At 40.2% G+C, this 21,813-nt stretch overlaps 2 protein-coding genes and 1 long non-coding RNA gene across 3 annotated transcripts in view; 1 reads left to right on the forward strand and 2 right to left on the reverse strand.

The window, feature by feature from the left end:
* LOC117935517 overlaps window positions 1-623 on the reverse strand; it is a 22,656-nt gene extending 22,033 nt beyond the window's left edge. Inside the window, exon 1 of the long non-coding RNA XR_004654775.1 lies at window positions 604-623. This is a non-coding gene — a long non-coding RNA (uncharacterized LOC117935517). The remainder of the gene's footprint in view (window positions 1-603) is intronic.
* The window catches only part of rrh (retinal pigment epithelium-derived rhodopsin homolog), a 7,284-nt gene extending 6,169 nt beyond the window's left edge, over window positions 1-1,115 (forward strand). The window contains exons 6-7 of the mRNA XM_034857699.1: window positions 430-608; window positions 942-1,115. Coding sequence (XP_034713590.1) covers window positions 430-608; window positions 942-1,047 — 285 coding nt within the window. The 3' untranslated portion in view covers window positions 1,048-1,115. The remainder of the gene's footprint in view (window positions 1-429; window positions 609-941) is intronic.
* A 1,357-nt stretch (window positions 1,116-2,472) lies between these two features.
* Window positions 2,473-21,813, reverse strand: part of enpep (glutamyl aminopeptidase) — a 19,943-nt gene continuing 602 nt past the window's right edge. The window contains exons 2-20 of the mRNA XM_034859167.1: window positions 19,350-19,508; window positions 18,257-18,391; window positions 17,989-18,109; window positions 16,543-16,697; window positions 13,967-14,080; window positions 13,202-13,336; window positions 13,023-13,088; window positions 12,833-12,898; window positions 11,779-11,939; window positions 11,439-11,521; window positions 10,941-11,077; window positions 9,664-9,719; window positions 9,425-9,575; window positions 7,938-8,011; window positions 7,097-7,201; window positions 6,021-6,194; window positions 5,180-5,320; window positions 4,121-4,202; window positions 2,473-2,987 (exon numbers count right to left, since the gene is read on the reverse strand). Of these exons, the coding sequence (XP_034715058.1) occupies window positions 2,841-2,987; window positions 4,121-4,202; window positions 5,180-5,320; window positions 6,021-6,194; window positions 7,097-7,201; window positions 7,938-8,011; window positions 9,425-9,575; window positions 9,664-9,719; window positions 10,941-11,077; window positions 11,439-11,521; window positions 11,779-11,939; window positions 12,833-12,898; window positions 13,023-13,088; window positions 13,202-13,336; window positions 13,967-14,080; window positions 16,543-16,697; window positions 17,989-18,109; window positions 18,257-18,391; window positions 19,350-19,508 (2,262 nt within the window). The 3' untranslated portion in view covers window positions 2,473-2,840. The remainder of the gene's footprint in view (window positions 2,988-4,120; window positions 4,203-5,179; window positions 5,321-6,020; window positions 6,195-7,096; window positions 7,202-7,937; window positions 8,012-9,424; window positions 9,576-9,663; window positions 9,720-10,940; window positions 11,078-11,438; window positions 11,522-11,778; window positions 11,940-12,832; window positions 12,899-13,022; window positions 13,089-13,201; window positions 13,337-13,966; window positions 14,081-16,542; window positions 16,698-17,988; window positions 18,110-18,256; window positions 18,392-19,349; window positions 19,509-21,813) is intronic.

Genomic DNA, 21,813 nt, shown 5'->3' on the forward strand with positions numbered 1-21,813 from the left:
CCTAATACTGTATCTGAAGTCTCTTTTATATAGACCTTAGTGGTCCCCTAATACTGTATCTGAAGTCTCTTTAATATATAGACCTTAGTGGTCCCTAATACTGTATCTGAAGTCTCTTTCCCAAAAGGTGGAGGCTGGGGGTGTGGCCATGACCAACTGCCACTTTGCCCGTTTGAAAGCCATGATGTCTCTCTCTAATGGGTGGGCCAAAGTCTAAGGGGGGGCAAAGCTGAGAAAGGGGAAGATTCCAGATCTGCTCTCAAGAGCGCCATTTAGTGGGCTCAGAAAATGAATTGAACTTTAAAAAGTTTCATGAGGCGTCTTTTGGCAAGCACTACTTTTTCCTTAATTAACTCTGTCCTTTACACTATATCTAATATTCCGCTCATATTATATGAATGCTGTGTTGTGGTGTTTGTGGCCCGGCAGATGTCCGTGGTAATGATCGTCATGTTCCTTGTGGCCTGGTCTCCGTACTCCATCGTGTGTCTCTGGGCATCATTCGGTGACCCCAAGACCATCCCTGCCTCCATGGCCATCATCGCTCCACTCTTTGCCAAGTCCTCCACCTTTTACAACCCCTGCATTTATGTTGCTGCCAACAAAAAGTGAGTTTTTTTTTCCACATAATTTGGCTTTGGTAATAGTCGATGTGCGTGCAAACGTAGTTGTTGCACGTGAAAGGGGATGTGTGTTATATTAATGTATCAGGGCTCTTCTTCACACCCATAGTTCGAATGCTCTGGGTCGAATCAGTTGATGAGTTGGCAAACGGGGAGTGATTCCCCCTTTTTGTGTCGCACACACAAGAATTCAAGCAAATCAAATGCATTGCTACATCCGAGCACGTTCGCTCCCCATATTGGTCAGATGTGTCCGGGGGCGGGAGCAAGAAAGTCAGTATTTAACTGTGATAGTGAGTCAACAATCTCTTCTCGCAGGTTCAGACGAGCCATCATTGGGATGATCCGATGTCAAACCAGGCAGAGAATCACCATTAATACTCAGGTTCCCATGACAACCTCCCAACAACCCCTGACCCAATGAGGTGAAATTGCATCGGTATCTCATTGGATTATTACTCCCTAGCATTAAAACAATGTGTATTAGATTAACATGATAACATAAGAAGAATCACCGTCAGTGTTGTTTTTTCTTTACATTCCACCTGCTGTGACACTGTGTAGTCGATGTTTGCATTCTGGTTGCTTCAATAACAAGCTAACAATGGAAAGCTCTCTGTGTATCTGGATGTATTCTTCAACTGAAGCATGTCCTGTGTTAGAAAAGCAAGAATAGGAAACTCCATTGATCCATTGCTTCAATTTCACATGTTCTATGCTGATACAGAAGGGCGCGGGGGAACAAAAAACTAATCTTGAGATCTCGAGTTTGAAAGTGGAGATATTTCTTTCGTTCTTTGTTTTTTTTTTCCATGTCAAAGTCAAGATCTTGCAAATAAAACTTGAGATCTCTCAAAACAAAAATCAAGATCTTGCAAAAGTGTTTGTCCCCAGTACCTGTTCGTATTTTTTCCCTCCATGTCACCTCCGGCGCTCCGTAGAAGTGCCAGCTCTTTCATCACATCCATTAGGATTACATTCAGTGTCATTGTTGTAGCCCGCGTCACAATCCCAAGAAAATGTATTGGACAGGTAAGATTTAACTTCGATTTTATGTCACTACAGTAGGCCAGTGAACAGGGGGTCCGGGCCCCTAGGGGATACCCAGTGGCTCTGCAGGGGGGCCTCATATTGTTAGCATGCACAAGTCCCATAGGGCCTACTTGAATGTAGGTAAGGTATAGTTGTTACCTTGTGCAATTATTATTTAAATAGCTTAGTACATTATGCAAAAAAGTTATGCAAAAAAAGCTTTATTGCAGGCCCAGTTTAATTAACAACTTCTATTTATACAGTGTATGTAGTAGGGGGTCCCTGCTCCATCTCTCTTTCAGTTAAGAGGTCCTTGGTTTAAAAAACGTTGAAGACCCCTGCAATAGACGCTTCACCACTTCCTCCCACTACACAAAAGTGAAGCCAAAATTAAAAACTCCGATTGGAGTCTAGCTAGCTGTCTGGATTTACCCTGCAGAGACCTGAGGACCAGGTAACCATAGTCCTCAGATTGGACTGATGGTCTTGCTAGCTGTCTGGATTTACCCTGCAGAGATCTGAGGACCAGGTAACCATAGTCCTCAGAAATCCACCGGAGGTTAGAACGCCAACACAAAGAAAGAGGAAGGACATTAGGCCTAAAAGAAGGATATCCAGCGGAATTTACTACGGCAAGGAAGCAATCCCAGAAGTGGAACGTCTTGGATATAGACTAAGTTTATGTCAAATCTCACGAGCTCATAAAGCATGCCCCAAATGCAAACATGCTCTTCGCGTGACAATCCAACAACCGAGAGTTGTACAGACAGCTGCAAGCACTAAAAAAATAGATAGAGAGGCAAGAAATAAAAGGTAATGATGCACACAAAGTCATTTTAGTAAATATTTATTCATTCAACTCTTCGTCTCCAGCAAAGAAAGACTTCTACACTTGCATTGTTGCTCACCTCACCCTGAAAGGAAATATCATCGCTGTCGCGTGAAAACCTTGTATGTCCAAAACTCTCAGCGGGAATTGCCTCGTCACTGTTTAAATATGTATTAAACCCAAAAACAGACGTAAAGGGTGATCCAGAGCATTCATGTACAACATAAAATAATGTATGGAGATACCAGGTTTCTGACCGCCAGTGATGACACGTATCAACAGGGGACTGTGGATGCTCTGGTTGTGTACCAGTTCAGCATTCCTGGATCCCTGCAGTGTTTTACGCTGGTGCCGTTTCAGGCGAAGTTGTTCTCCAGCCACGTTCTGATCTCGTTTTGATTCGTCCGGATCCATTCGATGTTGTTCCTCACGGTCTCCAGCGCCTGCTGCCGAGGCATCTGCCCAGCACCGGCATCTGGTGTTAGACTGAAGAAATGCTCCATCTACAAGGACAGCACGGAGAAATAAAACTGTCAACCTCTACTTGCTTTGCCTCCAACTATATCACAAAATCAAACATAGTATATACAATGCATTACTACTACTAGATAAAAAGGCCTTAATTCATGACTGCAATGGTCCAACTTTTAACAATTGGTCAAAAGTATTACAATGACCGTATAAACTTTTCAATCCACCCAGTGTGTTGTACGGAAGGCGAGAACTGCCATGGGCTTTATTTTGATGCACTGTTATGACAACGACTTACCAATTCTTTATCTTGATATCACAAAGTTTGTTTTCTTGAGATATATATTATATTATTTATGAGACATTAATTTTTGTTTAAAAAAGCAGAAATTATCAATGACTAATGACTAATAGTTAAGATCAGAGGATGTTGAGTGGATCACTGTTTTTGTCATAGTTCAGTCAGGATCTACTGTTTTGAAACCATTTCAACATTGTCTTAAATGCTCGAACATTGAATAAAACACCCGTAATTGAATGAAAGTAATCATCAATTGTGCATGCAAAGAATGTTTTATGGGTTTCATTCAACATGAATCCATGCATCCATGTTAATTTTGGGAAATTCAGATGAAAGTAGCCAATATTTGTGATGGAAAAAAAACTTTGGAAACAGGTTAAATTTGCCCACAGGAAAACATAAGGGTGAAAGGGTTATGGAAACCATATTTTGACAAAGTTATATGTGCTAGAAACATGCTGAGCATGTAGCAGAGAAGTGACGGGTTTGGGAAGTTTCTCTGGATCGTTGGATTCATTTATCCTGCAGGAAAAACTTGCCAAAGACCGTAATCCCCTAGGACGTAATATGTAATGAGAGCTGACCACAGCCGGTGTTCACAGTCACCTTGGAGGCCAACTGGAAGCGTTTATTACTTAAAAGAACAATTTTTAGCTGAGTGTTTCTTTAAGAAAGAGAGATTCCAACTGTTCATGTTACCGTGAAGAAACAATTTACAACAACCCGCTCTTCAGCTCTCAGCAGAAAACTGCTTAAAACCAAACATGTTCTAATCAAAAAGCTAAAAAAAGACACCTGTAGTTTTTTAATTATAATAATTGTGTAATAAAAGTGCGAGGAAATTGCACAAAGGACAGTGCCAACCTTCCACAGCTGGAGCTCTGTGTTGTAGGTGGTGCTGATTCGACCCAGTAGGCGACCCAGGTTCCTGTCGTTGATGGTGTACCTGTTGTTAAAAAAATAAACTGTAGTACCACGATCAGCCAAATACAACAGAGTCATTAGGGGTGGGAATCACCCAATACAATATCATCACAACACTTACACCACGATACAATATCATCACAATACTTACACCACGATACAATATCATCACAATACTTACACCACGATACAATATCATCACAATACTTACACCACGATACAATATCATCACAATACTTACACCACGATACAATATCATCACAATACTTACACCACGATACAATATCATCACAATACTTACACCACGATACAATATCATTGCAATTTTAAACATATTGCACAATATTCTGTGATATATTGCAATTTATACCCTTTTTCCAACTTATAATTTTTCAAATGTTGTCCCCAGAAGGAAACTTTGTCAACATCTGTTTTATCTAAAAAAGAAAGATTTCTGTGTTTGTTCATCTCACTTCAATTTTAATAAGGCAAAATGGGACAAACTGACCTACACATATATATAATAAAAGATCGATATTTGGCGTCTGTGAATTGACACAGTATTTAATTTAATTTGAATTTGTTTATGAATCTCCAGTGGGGAAATTACAATTTACACTCTGCGTACACACTTTGTTAGTAATCACACACTGGCCTGAAAGACACACACATGCTCAGGACCTATACATGCACCAATGGAGAGATGTGAGAGTGAGGGGGCTGCTAGTTGAACCAGCGCCCTGGGCAGTTGGAGGGGTACGGTGCCTTGCTCAAGAACACCTGGCAGTGCCCAGGAGGTGACGTGGAATCTCTCCAGCCACCAATCCACACTCTTTTTGGTCCATATGGGGACTTGAACCAGTGACCCTCCGGTTCCAGACCCAACTCCCTACGGAGTGAGCGACTGCCACCCCCCATTGCCACTGAAAGTATTGCAATTCTATGCTGTATCAATTTTTTTTCCCAACCCCTAACAGTCATAGCCCTTGTTGCACTGACCTGTTGACCAGAAAGTCCCAGTTGAGTGTGGTCCAGTCCCAGGCCATCTCTTGCCCCAGTGGGTTGGTGGAAACGTATCGCACCACCGTGAACAGATCCTGACTCCTCACTACAGTCTCGTCTTTAGTAGCCTCCAGGAGCCTGTTGGACAGAACACGGGTTATTCTCTTCACATCCTGGAGCTTGTCCAGTCGTGTAGTTATCGGTTGAGCTTCTATTGGTGATTTATCACTGCTTTACACTCAGTCTTCGGCTGCAATAATGGACGTGAAGGGAAGCTCAAGTGTTGCACTGGTTTTGGGTGTGATCTAGCATCTGCCCTCTTTAGGATGGCTGACGTCATTGTTTTGTAAAAACTTGCTGTGCACATCGAAACTCTGAGACTATGTTTAAATTTGAGATTTACACGCTGGAAACTGTTTGAACAAGGGTAGGTTTTGTTTAAATATTTATTTGTTTAGGCCTGTACCTGGGTTTTAAAGCCGTAGGGGTGCTTTCTCAGTAACTACACCCCAAACACAAATCTGTGTGAAGCCTGGCATTTCCTAGCAAAGACATATTTAATGTGCATTGTCCTCATAATCTGGAACCCCCCCCCCCTTCCTGCAGATAGCCGCAGTGCAACATCCATGGACATATTTAAAGAAGACTCCTCAAACCCCACCTGTTCACCACAGCCTACAACCTCCCTCAGCGTAACTTAGCCCCAGCTATTCTGTAAAATGTCCTTAGGTTTCATAATCAAAAAGGTGGTGTATACATAAAAGTTATTATTTGTATATTGAAAAACAGTCTTAATTGCCTTTTTCAACCACTCTGTAAAATGAGCTGTTTCAGTTACTTGTATAGAAGTTGAACGTTCTCCACCGACGCCAGTCCAGACAGCAGCTTGTCCTTCTCTTGGGCCAAAGAAGTATCTTTGTACTTCTGGAACATTATGTTCCACTTTTCTTCGGTGCCTGAGTTCTTCATGCCGTATCGATAGACCAGCAGCCTCAGGTTCACCGCCACACTGCTGCAGGTCAGAAGGTCGACAACGTTTAATGTCATTACCAGGGAAAAACAAACCAGCTGTGGTCACAATGTGTTGTTTGTGGTCCTCATAGAAACCTGGTCTAATGTTAAAAGGGTGGAGCCATGTAATCATGTTGCAACACAATGGAGTTAAGCTAAGATGTTCTTGCCACTTGAAAAATCAACAGTAATTATTTGGTTTGAGTGTCAGAATCAAAGAGAAATTGTTTCTTATGATATATTGGGATGTCTTGATGTCCAGTCTGCTGATTATACACATGATTTATTTAAAAAAAAGTCAAAGTTTCTACATCAGAAATTTGTGTTTCTTGCAACTAAATTGTTGGATGGCTCCACTCAGCTCTTCACAAGTAAAATAAATTCACTAAAAAGGTTCACGACTTTTATTGAATATGAATCGTAGAGCATTTGAAAAGAAAATGGATAAAGGACGGTGAAAAATGAGATAAAAATCTTGGAAATAGCTTCAAAAACATGGGGGTGGCACAGAAAAAACAACTTCTTTTCTTTTTTAAATGTCTATTTTGTGGTATTTTATGTTAATATTTAAATATCTATTTTGTTGTGGTTTCATATTTTACTCAACATTTTTATTTCTGTCATATTGATAGCTGCTAAACTGTGTTTTGTTGTTGAAAAAGATGAGAATAAAGATCTCTTCTCTTCAAAACATCGGAAAAAGTGACCAAAAATTGGAAAAAAGTGACAAAAACAAGGGAAAAGTGTTGATAAAGACGACAAAATTATGATTTTTTTTGACAAGTTGCAGTTTGACAGGGAGAAAACACAAGGATTAAAATAATTGATTGTTTGGCTGTGAAGAAAATTTAGCACAAGCAGCCCAAAGACATGTTAAGTTTGGAAAGACTGGTGCGATGATACCTGAGACTTCCATTAATCCACTGGTCAAAAATGCGAGAGGCTTCGTCCAAAGCCTCCTGATCTCCCATCTGACAAGAGATGCTGAGCACAGTCTCCCTCAGTAACCTGCCAAATCACAGAAAAAGGCAATTCTGGCATAAAGTCTCCAAATGTCAAAGTTTCATAGCATTGTCAATGTTGTTCCCCAATATCTTGGTGTGTTTATGTGGTATTTGGGAGGGAGTTTTGACATTTTTCGCAAATCTTAGGTGGTCAAAAATTTTTAATTGTTGCAGCAAGTCCATTTAATGAAAGGTACCAACCAAACAATTGCAGCAACAACTTCTGAGACATAAAAGACCTTGAGAATTGCCATCATATATGTTCATCTTAATGTACTAAGCCTTATACTATGTTAAAAAAGTGATAAAAAGTGTATAGTTTTGTATAGTGTCAATAAAAGTAGAAATAAGTCATAGTATACAATATTGAAAAAAGTCAAAAAAAAGTCATAGTATAGTATGTCAAAAAAGCCAAAGACGTCATAGTATAATATGTCAAAAAAAGTCGCAGAAGCGATGTTATAGTATGTTGTACCGAAAAAAAAGTCATAGCATAATATCTTGAAAAAAAGTGATAAAAAAGTAATTGTATAGTAACAGTCAACATTTTAATAGGTGCCTAAACACATTATTTCTTACAGATGTATGACTGGAAAAACTGAGCTACATTTCATACAATAAAAAAATACTGTTGACCTGCTGTGTCCACCTAAAGATCCCTTGTCATTCCCAAAAAAGACAAAGAAATATGTCTCCGTGGGTCTCAGAGGGTTAATGACTGCTTTATATTCCCGCAGTACCTCTGTGTCTGTGTGCCTTCATCTTTCCATCCAAGTTGGGTTGTGATTGCTTTTACGTGCTCACGAAACAGTCTCTGAAGAAAAACAAAAACAGGATTCTCAATTAACACGGATGAGCAGAACAGAAGCTTTACCTTTGCTTTTGTACAACAGATTTTAAGCAAATGAGAGTTTCAATCAGAAGTCTAACAGCCTGTCCTACATGACACTGCACGTTCCACTCATCAGCTGGGATTCAATAAGAGGAAGATAAATTAGACGTCACACTTGAATTAGACAGCAAAGTGAAATAAAATAAAAAAGCTAGCATAACTTGTGATCCATAACGATTACTAATAACAATACAAACTAGAAGCAGCTATGACGGGGTCCGAGCCTCATCGCGCCATTAACCCTGACGCGAGTCGACCCCGGATTCCCAGGGTCAGTTGTTGAGCTTGAGGTCTGTGCAGAGTTTAGAACCAGTCAGTTCAAAACTATGAACCAGTCCTGAAAATGGCACAGCCCTGCTTGGACCCCTAACAACTAAATTAGTGCTTACGCTCTCTTTGGCCTAGTAAACGTTGTAGTTTTTCCACATGCTGTTGCAACAACTAGTAACGTTAGAAAAAATACAACACCACACCGGATGTAGCTAGACCGGAAACAAAAACAACAGGCACGCCACACACACGCCGTTTGGGCTTGCGAGCCGGCCAAAGAGTAGTAACGTTACGTTTTGAGTGGATGAAGAGCGCGAGACGCCAAATTGGACGCCGATAAGAATCTGGATGGAAAGTTGACTTTTTAAAAGTTGCCAAATTTTCCGTTGACGAGACCAAAGTGATCTGTGTGTTTGGTCATTGTGTGGTCACTGAGCTATCATCGCAGCACGGCCAGTCTGAAATACCACCTGATGGCCAAGCACACAGCTGATGAGAATACCCCACCCTCCCACCCTCGTCAAAGTATGTTTTTCCCCCTTTTCCCCCATGTTGATAAGAGCATTAAAAATAGAAAAAATGATGGGACAAAAAAAAATCAAGGGACATTCAGAATAGATAAAAAATATGCATTTAACCATGACATTAATGCAATTAATTGCACTCAAATATTTTAATTGTTTGACAGCACTTAACTATATATTTATATATAGCACCTTTTAAAACAGCATCTAACTCTAAATTCAAAAACGGCTTCTAAGTGAAACCTAGATAGATAGATAGATAGATAGATAGATAGACAGATAAATAGATAGATAGATAGACAGACAGACAGATAGACAGACAGACAGACAGACAGACAGACAGACAGATAGATAGATAGATAGATAGATACTTAATTTATGATTTAAGTGTTTAAATGTAAAATACATAGACAGCAAAGAAAAGACATTTGGGTGGATTTTGCTGAGACAGCCTCTTGAAAATTTAGATCGCAGATCAACTTCAGAGTTGATGAGTTTTTAATCCTCTAAATGTGGACAGAAGGATTTGCAGCTCCCCTACCTGAAACTTTGGGTAGAGCGCCTCATTTCCTGAGAGCATGTCCCGAACATACGCGATAGAGGAGGCCACGCGTTCCCAGACTATGTATTCAGTCTCATTTTTCAGGTACTTGGTAAGATTGAAGGCGTTACCATAATCTATAACATCCGCCCTGAACAGTGAAATGAAACAGCGGTTGTAATCTCTATGTATGATGACATGAATGTTCATGTGGCGTGTTTTTGGGGGTGGAATCCTACCTTGCGAGAGCAAAAACATCATCGATGTAGCTTGTGCGGTCAGCTGCATCAAACTCCTATTGAAGAAATATAACAACAGAAGATTAACACGGTGAGTTCTTTGACGTGTGTGGTGATAATGAACCTTTACAAGAAATATTGGAACAGTGACACCAAAACACGTGTGTTTCATGAAAGGTCACTTTCTGTTTAAGTAGTTAGCATCAAAGGTGAAAATATAATCATATCAAATGTTGGCTCTATAACGTTTAATAATGTTTCTGGAAGTTTAAAAAGTAAGATTGGGTTAAGTAACAGAGATTGCAACATAGATTTCCCCAATAAAGTTGTAACATGATGAGGAAAAAAAACAATTTTACAAGAATAAAAAAAGATGATTGTATTAAAAAATAAAGTAGTAGTTTTAAGAGTTTGGAAATTAAATGAAATTGAAATTTCTAAATTGTAATATAATGTGTCATGAGAAAAATGACTTAATAATAAGTCAGAGTTGGACACTTGCTTTAACCCTCATTGTCGTCCTCCGGTCTAATTTGACACGTTTGCAAAAACTTTTTATATCAGAACTTTGATAAAAGAAGCGTTGAAAAAAGTGACAATTGTTGAAAAGAAATCAACAAAAACATGTTTTTTTTAAACGCTAAAAAAAGTGATTAAAAAAAAACTAATCGGAAAAAATGACAAAATAACAAATCAACAGAGCAAAAACAATGGAAAAATGTATAAAGAAAATGTAAAGAATTGACTAAAACATAATTTTAAAAAAAACGTCAAAAAAGTGAAAAAGAAAAGGAATAAAATTGACAAAAAAATGTTGAGAAAAGTATAAAAAAAGAACAACAAAATGTTGAAACTTCAACCCAGAAAAACAGGTCGACAAGAAGACAACGCGGGGGTTAAGAACAAACTCACGCATGTTATAAGTAGTTAGGATGAATTAGTTAACATATGTAGGCTATGTTTTAGCATTTTTATCCCCAGTTTGATCCGGCCAGAGACCACCTCTTCGTCAGACCACGTTTCGGCAGTTTAGTCTAGAAAGTGAAAAGTCTCTAAATCCAGACCTGACTAGGTCTGTGTGAAACCCCCTAACTGACAGTCTAATCACCCAAAGATCACTAACATCAAATGTAAGGATGAGCCTGAGCAACGTCAGCGGATAAACATCCTAGAAATAGAAATAGTCTACAGCGGAAACAAAATCACTAAAATACGTTGGGTGGTGTGACTGACGTGTGCCCTGCAGTGTGTTTGCAGATCTCTGAGGACCTCGTTACCATGTGGTTGTTTTGAAGCTGTTGACTGATGTCGTTCCACATGCGCTCGTCGTGGTTGACTCTGTAGAACCCGATGTGATCGTTGTTGACCTTCAGCAGCCCGTCCACCGGGGCCGAGTAGTTACTGACGACGAGCTCTGAAAATCAACAGTCATCATGAAGGCGTTAAGGGCTTTTCACACGGGGAGCAACACTTTGCCTGTTAATGTAGTGATTTGGACAGCACTCCCAATGAATACTTTGTATTGGACACTTAGGCGAACACCTGTGTGACAATAAAAAGTATAATCGCCTTTAGATACATTACATATCTACATTAAGGACTCAGCAACCAGTCGTTAAAGTCTTCTGAGTTTCAATGTGAGTTGACAGTGTTAGGTCTTAAGAACTAAATGCCAATTATCTATATGACATGTGTTAAAAATAAAAAAAATAAGTCATGCATTGTTTTTCCTCCTAGTGAGAAAACAGATCCCGGTTTCCATGAGCATGCTATACCTGCTTTGCTCTTGTCAAATATCATCAACATGTTTTTGTTGCTTTTCACAGAGTGCCACTCGACTGGAATGGTCCATTTGTACCTGAAACAAAAACACATTTATTGTTGTGAATTCGGCCATCATCGTATCTTTCAACATGAAAATCAACAAAGTAAAAACTAGACAGGAAGCACCATCCTGAAATAGTAAATCAGATGAATGGTAATTGGAAATAACCTAATGCCTTTAATTAGACTTTTTGTTATTGTTTGATGGGTAATGGCGCTGAAAAAGGACAATGTCGTTCTAATCCAAATTCGACAGCTCTGAGGCGTTTTTGTCTTGTTGGTTTCACTGACCCAAGAGGCGAAGGAGGCTGGCTGGCGTCAGCTTTGGGATCCAGGAGGAAGCGTTTTTGGCTCAGTTTGGCATTCGTGTCTGAGACAGACAGGTCCAGCACGGGATAACCCATTTGTTTGGTCCATGTGTCCATTACGTCCGCAACTGGCAACCCACTCACCTGGGCAAAGGAGAGAAGGGATTGGCTGCTGCTCAGACAAATACACAAAACTTCAAGCAATATTTCACCATTTAGGGAAACATGGCCATTTTTTTTCTTCTCTCCTCTCTTCTCACTCTGAGAGTGAGGTGTTCAGATCAATATCAATCTCTCTCTGTGAGGTAATTACAGCTGGAGTCAGGATGTGGTTAGCCTGCAACTAGCCTGGTTCAGGATGTGGTTAGCCGGCAACTAGCCTGGTTCAGGATGCGGTTAGCCTGCAACTAGCCTGGTACAGGATGTGGTTAGCCGGCAACTAGCCTGGTTCGGGATGTGGTTAGCCTGCAACTAGCCTGGTTCAGGATGTGGTTAGCCTGCAACTAGCCTGGTTCAGGATGTGGTTAGCCTGCAACTAGCCTGGTTCAGGATGTGGTTAACCTGCAACTAGCCTGGTTCAGGGTGTGGTTAGCATGCATCTAGCCTGGTTCAGGATGTGGTTAGCCTGGTTCTGTTGAATATTTAAAAATCTTCTATATTAAAAATGAACACACTTCTGGATGTTGGTTTATCATGTACACGAACACTATTAGACGAGACGTTTTCCTTGTCACTGTCACATCAAACGCTGGCTCTTGGGGATAAATGTTGGGTTTTTGTAAATTAAAGAGTGTGGCCTAGACCTACTTTATCTGTAAGGTGTTCTGTAATAACTTCTGTTATGATTTGAAAAACTAATAGTTGGAATTAAAGTCATTAAGCTTAATTTGGCCGTCTTTACTCCTCACCTCACTTTCCTAAAGAAAGAAAATAAGCACTTCTTCCCAAAATATTTAATATTTAATATTTTTAAAACTTGACGTTAATCTGGCCCTGTACAGGTTTTAAGGTTCAAAACCAATATAATTCAAACATACTTCGGCGAGAGATGCCCAGAAGTTGGCTGTTTTGGCGTTATTGAAGTAGTAGTCTTTCAAATATTTCTGGTGAAAGAAGACAAGAGAAGAAACAAAAAGGTTTCCATCAATCCGCTGCTAAACCATTTGAAACGTTTACGATCCTCCATTGTTACAATTTTGGTCATGAAGCTGCGACAGCGGGACTTACTCGACAGCCGTCTCTGAACGTGTCTTTACCCATCCAACCCTCCAGCATCCGGAGAATGGACGCTCCCTGGGGGAAGTGGGATCATTTTTGGTACAAATAGCATTTTGTTGCATGGTATGCGTGATACACTGTATCTTGTTGGTTATGTAACAGATATTAGGGTTTCCCATCAGTCGTACCTTGTTGTATGAGATGGCATCAAACACAGAGGTGATCTCTGCCGGGGTCGACACGTTCACGATGATCGGGTGAGAGGAGAGGAGGGCGTCGTCCACCATGACAGGAAGCACGTCACTGATGATCATGATGTCTCGCTGTAGACCACAAGAGGACAGAGGGCACTGAAGGCCTCAACATCACTGGTCTACTGTCTGGGGGATTACTGGTTGTGCCTTTTTAAAAAGTTAACCCTTGTGTTGTCCTCGAGTCAAATTTGACCCAGTTTTTATATCACAAATATGGGTTTCTTTGAACCAAAATACCCAAATATAGTCCCAACATGGATGCACATTGTATGGAAACCATACAACGTTCTTTGCAGGTAAAATTAATGACTACATTCATTGAATTTGGGGTGTTTTATTCAGTTTTCATAACATTTCAAAAACATGTTTAAATGGTTTTAAAACCATCTCCTGACTAAACTTTGACATAAACCATTCTGTGATCCCTTAACATCCTTTGATCTTAGCCCTTAGTCAAAATAGTTCATAATTTCTGCCTTTTTAACTAAAACAATTGGTATTATAATATATAAAGTAGGTTTATTGACCATAAGTTTAAAACAATATGTTGAAACAAAGCGACAAAACTGTTTTAAAAAGTCTCAAAAGCATTAAAAAGAGCCAAAAACGCTGAAAAAACACCAAAGATTCACTTTAGACCTGGATGGACAACATGTTCATAGTCAAAGGGAAGACAACACAAGGTTAAAGGAGACTCACCATGCCCCAGCTAGGCTCAGCTTTCTCCACACCGATGTACTCAAAGAAACTGGCAAAGCCTTCGTTAAGCCAGAGGTCATCCCACCAGTCCATGGTCACAATGTTTCCAAACCACTGGAAGAAGACAATTCACATGAATTTCCAAACAAAGGAAAATTAAAGTGACAAATTAACCTTCTAGGGGATTACTGGTTGTTAAAATTAGCCATGGGCCCCATTCTTACAACTCTTAGCAGAACGAATCAGGTAGTTATAAGAGACAGATATTATATTTATATTAAGATATCATATTTTTGTACGAAGCCTTCCTGTTTTCTGATCTGCTCATGTTTTAACTAGCTGTTTTCAAGTTTTGTATTAATACATTATTTACTCCATGTGGACATAGGATTGTACAACTGAAATAAAAATGACTCAAAAGGACATTATTTCAACTTTTTGTAAATACTCAACAAACAATGTAACAGGAAAACTGGAAAAACATCATATAGCCAAAAGAGACTGTCCTCCCCTTGAAAAACCCTCCCATAGGTCGATTATTAAAGCATCCACCCAGGAGACTGGGGTTCTTGTCCCATTTAAAAAGAACTGCATAGAACAAACTGAGCAACCTCACACTCAATAAAACAAAACAGACAGGATAGACTTTGGGCCTATGAGGATTGTCAACAGACTTTGGTAACCCACCGTGGCTCTTGTGTACAGTATATAACTGTAAAGTTGTACGGTTTATTCTCCAGTACATGTGTGTGTGGGGGGTGGGGGGGTCATAAAAGCTTGCCACCCAGAAGACTATTCTACATCATCATTTTCTGACAACTAAACCACTATCAAAGAATCCCTCATGTGACTTGGAAGAATTCATAAATCTTTATGGACGGCCTCAAGGCCTCTTATCTCCAATCACAGTAAAACAGCTGACGTCCTGGAAAGATGTGCATCATAAAGATCTGGAACAAAAGCACATGAAGGGTTTTAAACGTTTACAATGCTGAACTTTGAACTCTTTTTTTCCATTTTAAATGATGGATCTTTCCATCCGTGTTGGAAATGGAGATAAAAGAGTCACAGAGGGTGATGGGGGCAGGTGAGTTATTCCTGAAGTCCACAACCATCTCCACTGTCTTTTGAGGTCTAGATTGTTTTGATTGCAGCAGGTCACCAGGTGGTCAGCCTCCCACTTATAGGCGGACTTGTCTCCATCGGAGATGAGTCCAACGAGGGAGGTGTTGTCCATGAACTTCAGAAGCTTGATGGACTGGTAACTGGAGGTGCAGCTGTTGGTGTGCAGGGAGAAGAGCTTGGTGAAAGAACACAGCCCTGGGGGGGATCAGGTGCTGATGGTCTGGGAGTCGTAGATGTGTTTCCCCAAGCTTCACATGCTGCTTCCTCTCAGACAGGAAGTCAGTGATCCACCTGCAGGTGCCTGGAGTCAGGCACACCAAGCTGGGAGAGCTTCTCCTGAGGCAGAGCCGGGTTGATGGTATTGAAGGCAGAGCCGAAGTCCACAAACAGGATCCTGGAGTAGGTTCCTGCAGAGTCCAGGTGCCAGAGGGTGTAGTGCAGGGCCAGGTTGAATGCATTGTCTACACACCTATTGGCTTTGGAGGCAGACTGCATGGGGTCCACAGTCTGTAATGGCGCTCAAAGGACTATTCAAAACCTTAAAGGTCAGGCCAACGGGTCTGAAGTCATTACGTCCTGTGGTCCTTGGCTTCAGGGGCACGGGGATGATGGTTGAGGACTTAAAGCGGGCTGGAACATGGCATGTCTCCAGTGAGGTGTTAAAATGTCTGTGAACACTGTGAACTAATACATTTACAATTCTGGACTTTGAACTCTTTTTTTTCTATTATTAATGATGGATATTTCCATCCGTGTGGGAATCAGAGATAAGAGAGTTTCCACCACCCTGTCTTCACACATTGGTCACAAGTGAGCTTCATCTCCTCTGTATGAGGTTAAAGACAACTTGAACTATATCTGTGCCAGTGCAAGAAAACAGTCACTTATCATAGAAAGGTGCTGCTGGACAGAATAACCTGATTTGAATATTTATATCTGAGCTTTTATTCTCTAACCCCTGGATATTTTAGGTTGAACTTGGTTAGAGCCCACGGGGATTTCAAGCAACGGAGCTGAGATGTGTCCCGGAAGAAGTTAAAAGTCAAGACATTCACTGTGGAAAAGGATGTTTGTGTCCCCGGAGTGCTACTTAAAGAGAACAATGCATTAATCCAAACCACCATCTTTTTTCTAGCCAGTTTGTTGCCTAAACTTAACTCTCACATTTACACTGACGAACACCCTTTGTTGCTTCACATTAATTGCAACTTTTTCTCAGAAACAGTGAGATAAACCTCCAATAAGTAAGGTTAAGCCAACAAAAGGTTTACCATACAATATTGTTTATGATAATGTGTTGTCTTATTATAGGCCTATGCAACTCAACAAAGCGGATAAAGAGGAACCTGCATGTCATGCATAGTCTTGCATACTCCTTCAAAGTTCTGACTGACCATAATCTAATAAAAACAGCAAAGCAGAGAAGGTAATAAGGAACTAGATAGTGGTACCTGGTGGACCAGCTCATGGGCAATGACACTGGCCACTCGCTGCTTGTTGTAGGAAGACGACTGGTTCTCATCATACAGCAGGTTGGTTTCCCGGTAGGTGATGAGGCCCCAGTTCTCCATGGCACCAGTACCAAAGTCAGGTATGGCTATCTTATCTGGATCAAAACAGACAAAGCACAGAGAAGTCATAGCTTCTATATTTGTATTACTGCCTTAATAATTCTTGTGAATGGACGTTCTTTATCCCCAGAGAATACCTAATTTTGTTAACCCTCATGTTGTCCTCGTGTCAAATTTGACTCATCACAAAACTTCTATATTAGAAATATGGGTTTCTTTTTAACCAAATTACACAAACAATGTACAATTGTACAATTGCAAGCACTCAATTACTACTTTAATTGAATTGTGGGTATTCAATTTTATAGCATTTGAAAACATTGAAATAGTTTTAAAACCTGACTAAACTTTCTCCACCAACAGGCGTTCCTCTAATATTAAATTGAACTAAAGTCTCCTATAAATCAGATTTATTTAACATGAATTTATATACATAGTGTATATAAAAAATATTGGTGATATCTTGGTGTAAGTGAAAAATAGCATTGAAAACGTCAGAAAAAAAAGTGGTAAACATGAAAAACATTGTCAAGAATTGACAAAAAAGCAAAACAAATAGTAAAGAAATGTTAGTTTTGAAACCCAGCAGGTCAACAAGTGCATGGTCGACCAGAAGACAACCCAAGGGTTAAATCAAATTCAAAAACTGGATTTAGAAAGCCATATGGTATTTCCTTCAGCACCACTATTAAACCAAATTCCATCCCTCATCACAAAATGACAGCTTTCTCTCCTCTAATGTGATTGTTGAGGAGAAAATAACCTCTTAGTGCTCACAAGACAATTTCCCAATTTCTCATTTACAGATTTCCCACCATCAGTTAGTTTTCATGATGCCCCACTTGGAAGATTTCTTCCATTGGATTTGGTCACGGCTTGTCTGGCCGTGGGTGTAGACCAGGTAATGGCTGCCTTGACTGTCATTTACTTTTAGTGAATTTAAGATTCTGTGTTTCTTACCCAAATCTCTTCAATTCTTAATTATAACAGCGTTATAAACCTTTCTGACAAGAAGCGTCGCAACTGAATTGTGCTCTTACTTCTTACACTTCTTACTCTTTCTGTGAGTTAGAGCAAAGTCAAAGATGTACTGATCTTTTCTTGGGACATTTAATTGGCCCCCATTAAAATAAACCTGCAGCAACCAGAGGGCCATAGCAGGGACCTTTTAGTCCTTCGTATGTGAAAACACTAGGACCCCCAAAACAAAGTATGTCTCTAACTGTGATCCCTAGGGTGGGATACAGAGAAAAATGAATGAAATATACAGTTAGTACATAAAATCTGACATCTTTAACCCTCTGGGGTCAAACAGTCTTAATGTACCCAGTTTTTCGATGGAGTATGACATGTTGAAATATTCCTCAAAGTAGTCAAAGATGATCTTGGTTGTGTTGGCTGCATATTCAGCAGTTCCCAACTGAGTTGGCTGGGCGTAGATTCTCAACTATAGAAGGAAGACAGAACACACGTGCATGTATTGGCATTCACCTGAGAGCATAAATCTGATAGTCTAGTATAAGTTCATTTAAAGTCTCTCCCACAATACTTGTAAAGTGACAGCATTGATGTTGATGCATGATGGTAAACTCACAGGAATTCCTCTGGCTGAAGTTCTTTCCACATGGCCGAACTGGTGCACAGCAAAACATACCAAATAGGTACTCATTGGAATGGACTTCTTGAAGGAGGTCTTCTTTTTATTGCTGGGCAGTTCTTCAGGGGCGCCCTGGAGAGCCAGTGGAAAAGGCTAATGGGTTAATGGGGGGTGTCACTCAGGCTGTGGAGCTGGGGGAATCCCCTGGCCCAAAAACAGAGGCACAAGATTGATTTCTCTGTTTTTATCATTCAAAGTGTTCACTCCAAGCCTGGCTTCCTCTTCCTTTTTATGTTGTTTTTTCCCCTCCACCATGGGAAAGTTTGAGGAATGATGCTCCTTTCACCCACAGCAACTATTACCTACTATTCTTCAGTCCACCAGGATTGGTAAACAGTTTTATTCGTACAGTTGTACGAATAACTCTTAGCCATAAAGTCTTAATAGGTATTAGTGAAACTGTGAGTTTTGAGACTTAATGTCAAATATAGTGGAAGAATCACATGGTTTTGTTTCACATGGAGTGAAACCCTTTGCTGATGGAGCCAAGTCAAAACTACTTTAACTCACCCAATAAAAAAGGCAATGCTGGTATGGGACCATTTTCATGGCAGAGCTTTTTTTTAAATATTTAAACATGTCTAAGCCTTTATTATATAGGACTGACATGCAGCAAAGGACCGCAGGTTGGATTTGAACCTGCAGCTGCTGGGACAAGGACTGAGCCTTTGTACATGGGTCGCACACTCTACCAGGCTAGCTAGCTGATTACCGCTATTGGATATGGAATAGTGTCAAAACCAGAAACCTGTAAAATATTGACTGTCCCAAATATACCCACAATGACTACATGTACTTACACCACAGAATGCTTAAAGTCTGCGGCTCGAGGCTAGAGTTGTTACAAGTGCTTGTTACAAAACGTTTTTTACTTTTAACTGCTAACAGTTAGCCCCTGCGTTAACTCATTTTGGCGAGCATGCCCAATATGGGTGACCTTTAGTGTTATTCCAACACATTTGGCAGGACTCTTTATCTAATTGCTATTAATCAAAATTTTTATGTTTAGCATTGCTAATTTGAGTCCTACCTCAGCAGGCATGTTGGACAGAGCTCCGTAGTTAGCATCATGAGTTATGGAGATTGTGTAGGTGGCCTTCTTGTTGGGTTCATCGAAGCAGGGAAATGACTTGCGAGCATCAGTTGGCTCATGATCGGTCGCAGCAATCTTCCTGGTGATCAACACAAGGAGAGATTATTGCAATTTTGGAGTTTTTAACCCCAAACATTGGTGTGATAAATACTCTACAAGTACAATTCTTTCAAATGCCAGTTTTTCATCTCTGATGAGATCACCAGTTAATTCCCCTGCCCATGCCTGATCCCTGAGGAACATCTACTTCTGAAAATACTTTTTTTAAATCTATAATTAGAGAGGCAAAGTTCCTTTGTTTCCGGTGTACCGCATGGGACCTCTTTTCTGAAATAAAACGTCCGTTAGTGACTGGGAGAGAAAAATATTTGATATCCTATTGGAATTGAGCCAAGAATTACACATATGTTTTTTCAATTTAAAGATCATCTCTCATCTAAAACAACATCTTGTCAACTTGCCTGATGTTTAGCTTAAGCATCAAGCAAGATAACGTGCCGTGTGAGCAACAGAGGTAAGCTAGCTAAGAGAAAGAGAAAGAAGAGACGAAACAACAAGATCTGTTGCTCGTGTGAGTAACTTTACACACCGGTACAAAACAAACAGACTACGTAGTTTCTCAGTCTCACACTTCAACTGTTTCACGACCAAACTGAGACTTTAGTTACTTGGAAAATAATCTTTTAAATTGACTGACATAATTTGTTTAATTTATGGCTAGACCAGGGTTTACTGTTCAGGAACAACTTTTTACCAGTACAGCACTGAAGTAGATTGTGTCTCTGGAGTAGTTTGAAAGGTTTCTGTAGACGGATCATTTATTTCTGCAGTGTAAACAATGTGTCACCATTGGAATCCACTGTAACTGATATGATCCAAGCTGAGCCCAGCTGCTCTCCACTCAACAGCCCCAACTGAAGAGTTGTTGTTGATTCTCAAAACATAGATTCTGGATGGAGGATCACTTCAACCCAAATTCCAAATTTGTAGTCAGAAAAAAACAATCCCAACTAAAGGTCCACGTACAAGCTTTTCCTGGAGCTTTCCACCATATCACCATGTCATTAGTAGATGGAGTTTGCTCCTGGAGCTGGATCATTTAGCTCAGTAGCTGTCATGAGTTCGTCCATAGCATATAGCACGTCTATAGCATCTCCATAGTCTCGCATCACAGCGCTGTGGAGCAAGGTCTGGTCTACACCACAGATGCATTCTGGGATAGGAGGGAAAAAAACGCTCCGGGTTGTTTGCAATTCTTTAAACCAAAGCTATGGACGCAGTGACTTGCAGTGGTTTTTCTGCAATAAAGTCTACTAAGAGAACTTGTTTTGGTGAAACATTTGCACCACACAAAGGAAAACACCTACACTATAAAATAAAGTTAGCTATTTACACAATACAGTAACATGAGCTATTTAAATTAACTGGATACATGGTCAAACCTCATTAGCTCCCACCGTGTGTACTTTGTCCTCAGCGGTCCCACCAATCGGTCCAAAACATGTCCCAGTTAGAGAGGAAATGCCCTACACATGTTCTTTGTAAATCTTTACAATCCTTCCCTGAAGGAAATAAGCAGGCCAGCCCTGTTGCACAATCCAAATTTTCTTCCAAACAGCGTGTAGCTTGCCAGCTCGAAGTCTGTTGTTTTGAGAACGGCAACACACAGAGAGCAGAAGGTGAAGGACATCCAGCTCATGGGCCACGCACCAGATGTCAGGCAATTCATCCTGAAAATGTGCTTGTGTTGATCCAAAATAGCATGTCCATGACACCTGAGCAGCTTCCATCCAGTGAGGAAGGTCATGTGATGCAGTTAAAGCTCCAGAAGAGCCACTAAGTGGACCTTGAGATGGGATTGATTGGTCAAACTGTTATTTCCAAGTTTAAGAATGAACCTTCAAGCTTGGGATAAAAGTATTGATGTGAAAAACTGCAACCACTTGTTGTTTGATTTGTTATTAAGATATACCTTAACTTAAATGGCCATTATAATTATTTATTAAAACGCCTTCATATGCACAGTTAGCCTGGACTAGACTTCAAAGATCACTGAAAACCTTTAGTCTGACTTTTGATAAAAGTTTATCTGAACTGTAGCGAGGAGCTGATTAATCCTTACTTCAATCAACTATACAGGGAAAGAGACCAAGGAAAGAGAGGGAACCCATGGCGAGAGTGGGATTTGGCCCTTTGATATGGAAGACACGTCAGAAACACAGTGACGGAAACTCTGGTGATGTTGTACGTTCATTTGACACACAGCAGACGTCATTATTACCGGAAATCTGATCAATATACAATGATAACATGCATGTTGCATGGAGCCTCTGACTCAATACTGTTCATGTTATTGGAGTTCTTGGACAGGTCATTATTGTGGCGTTGATTACTATTCTTA

Source organism: Etheostoma cragini, chromosome 20 (genome assembly GCF_013103735.1).
Source record: "Etheostoma cragini isolate CJK2018 chromosome 20, CSU_Ecrag_1.0, whole genome shotgun sequence".
Lineage (NCBI taxonomy): Eukaryota > Metazoa > Chordata > Actinopteri > Perciformes > Percidae > Etheostoma > Etheostoma cragini.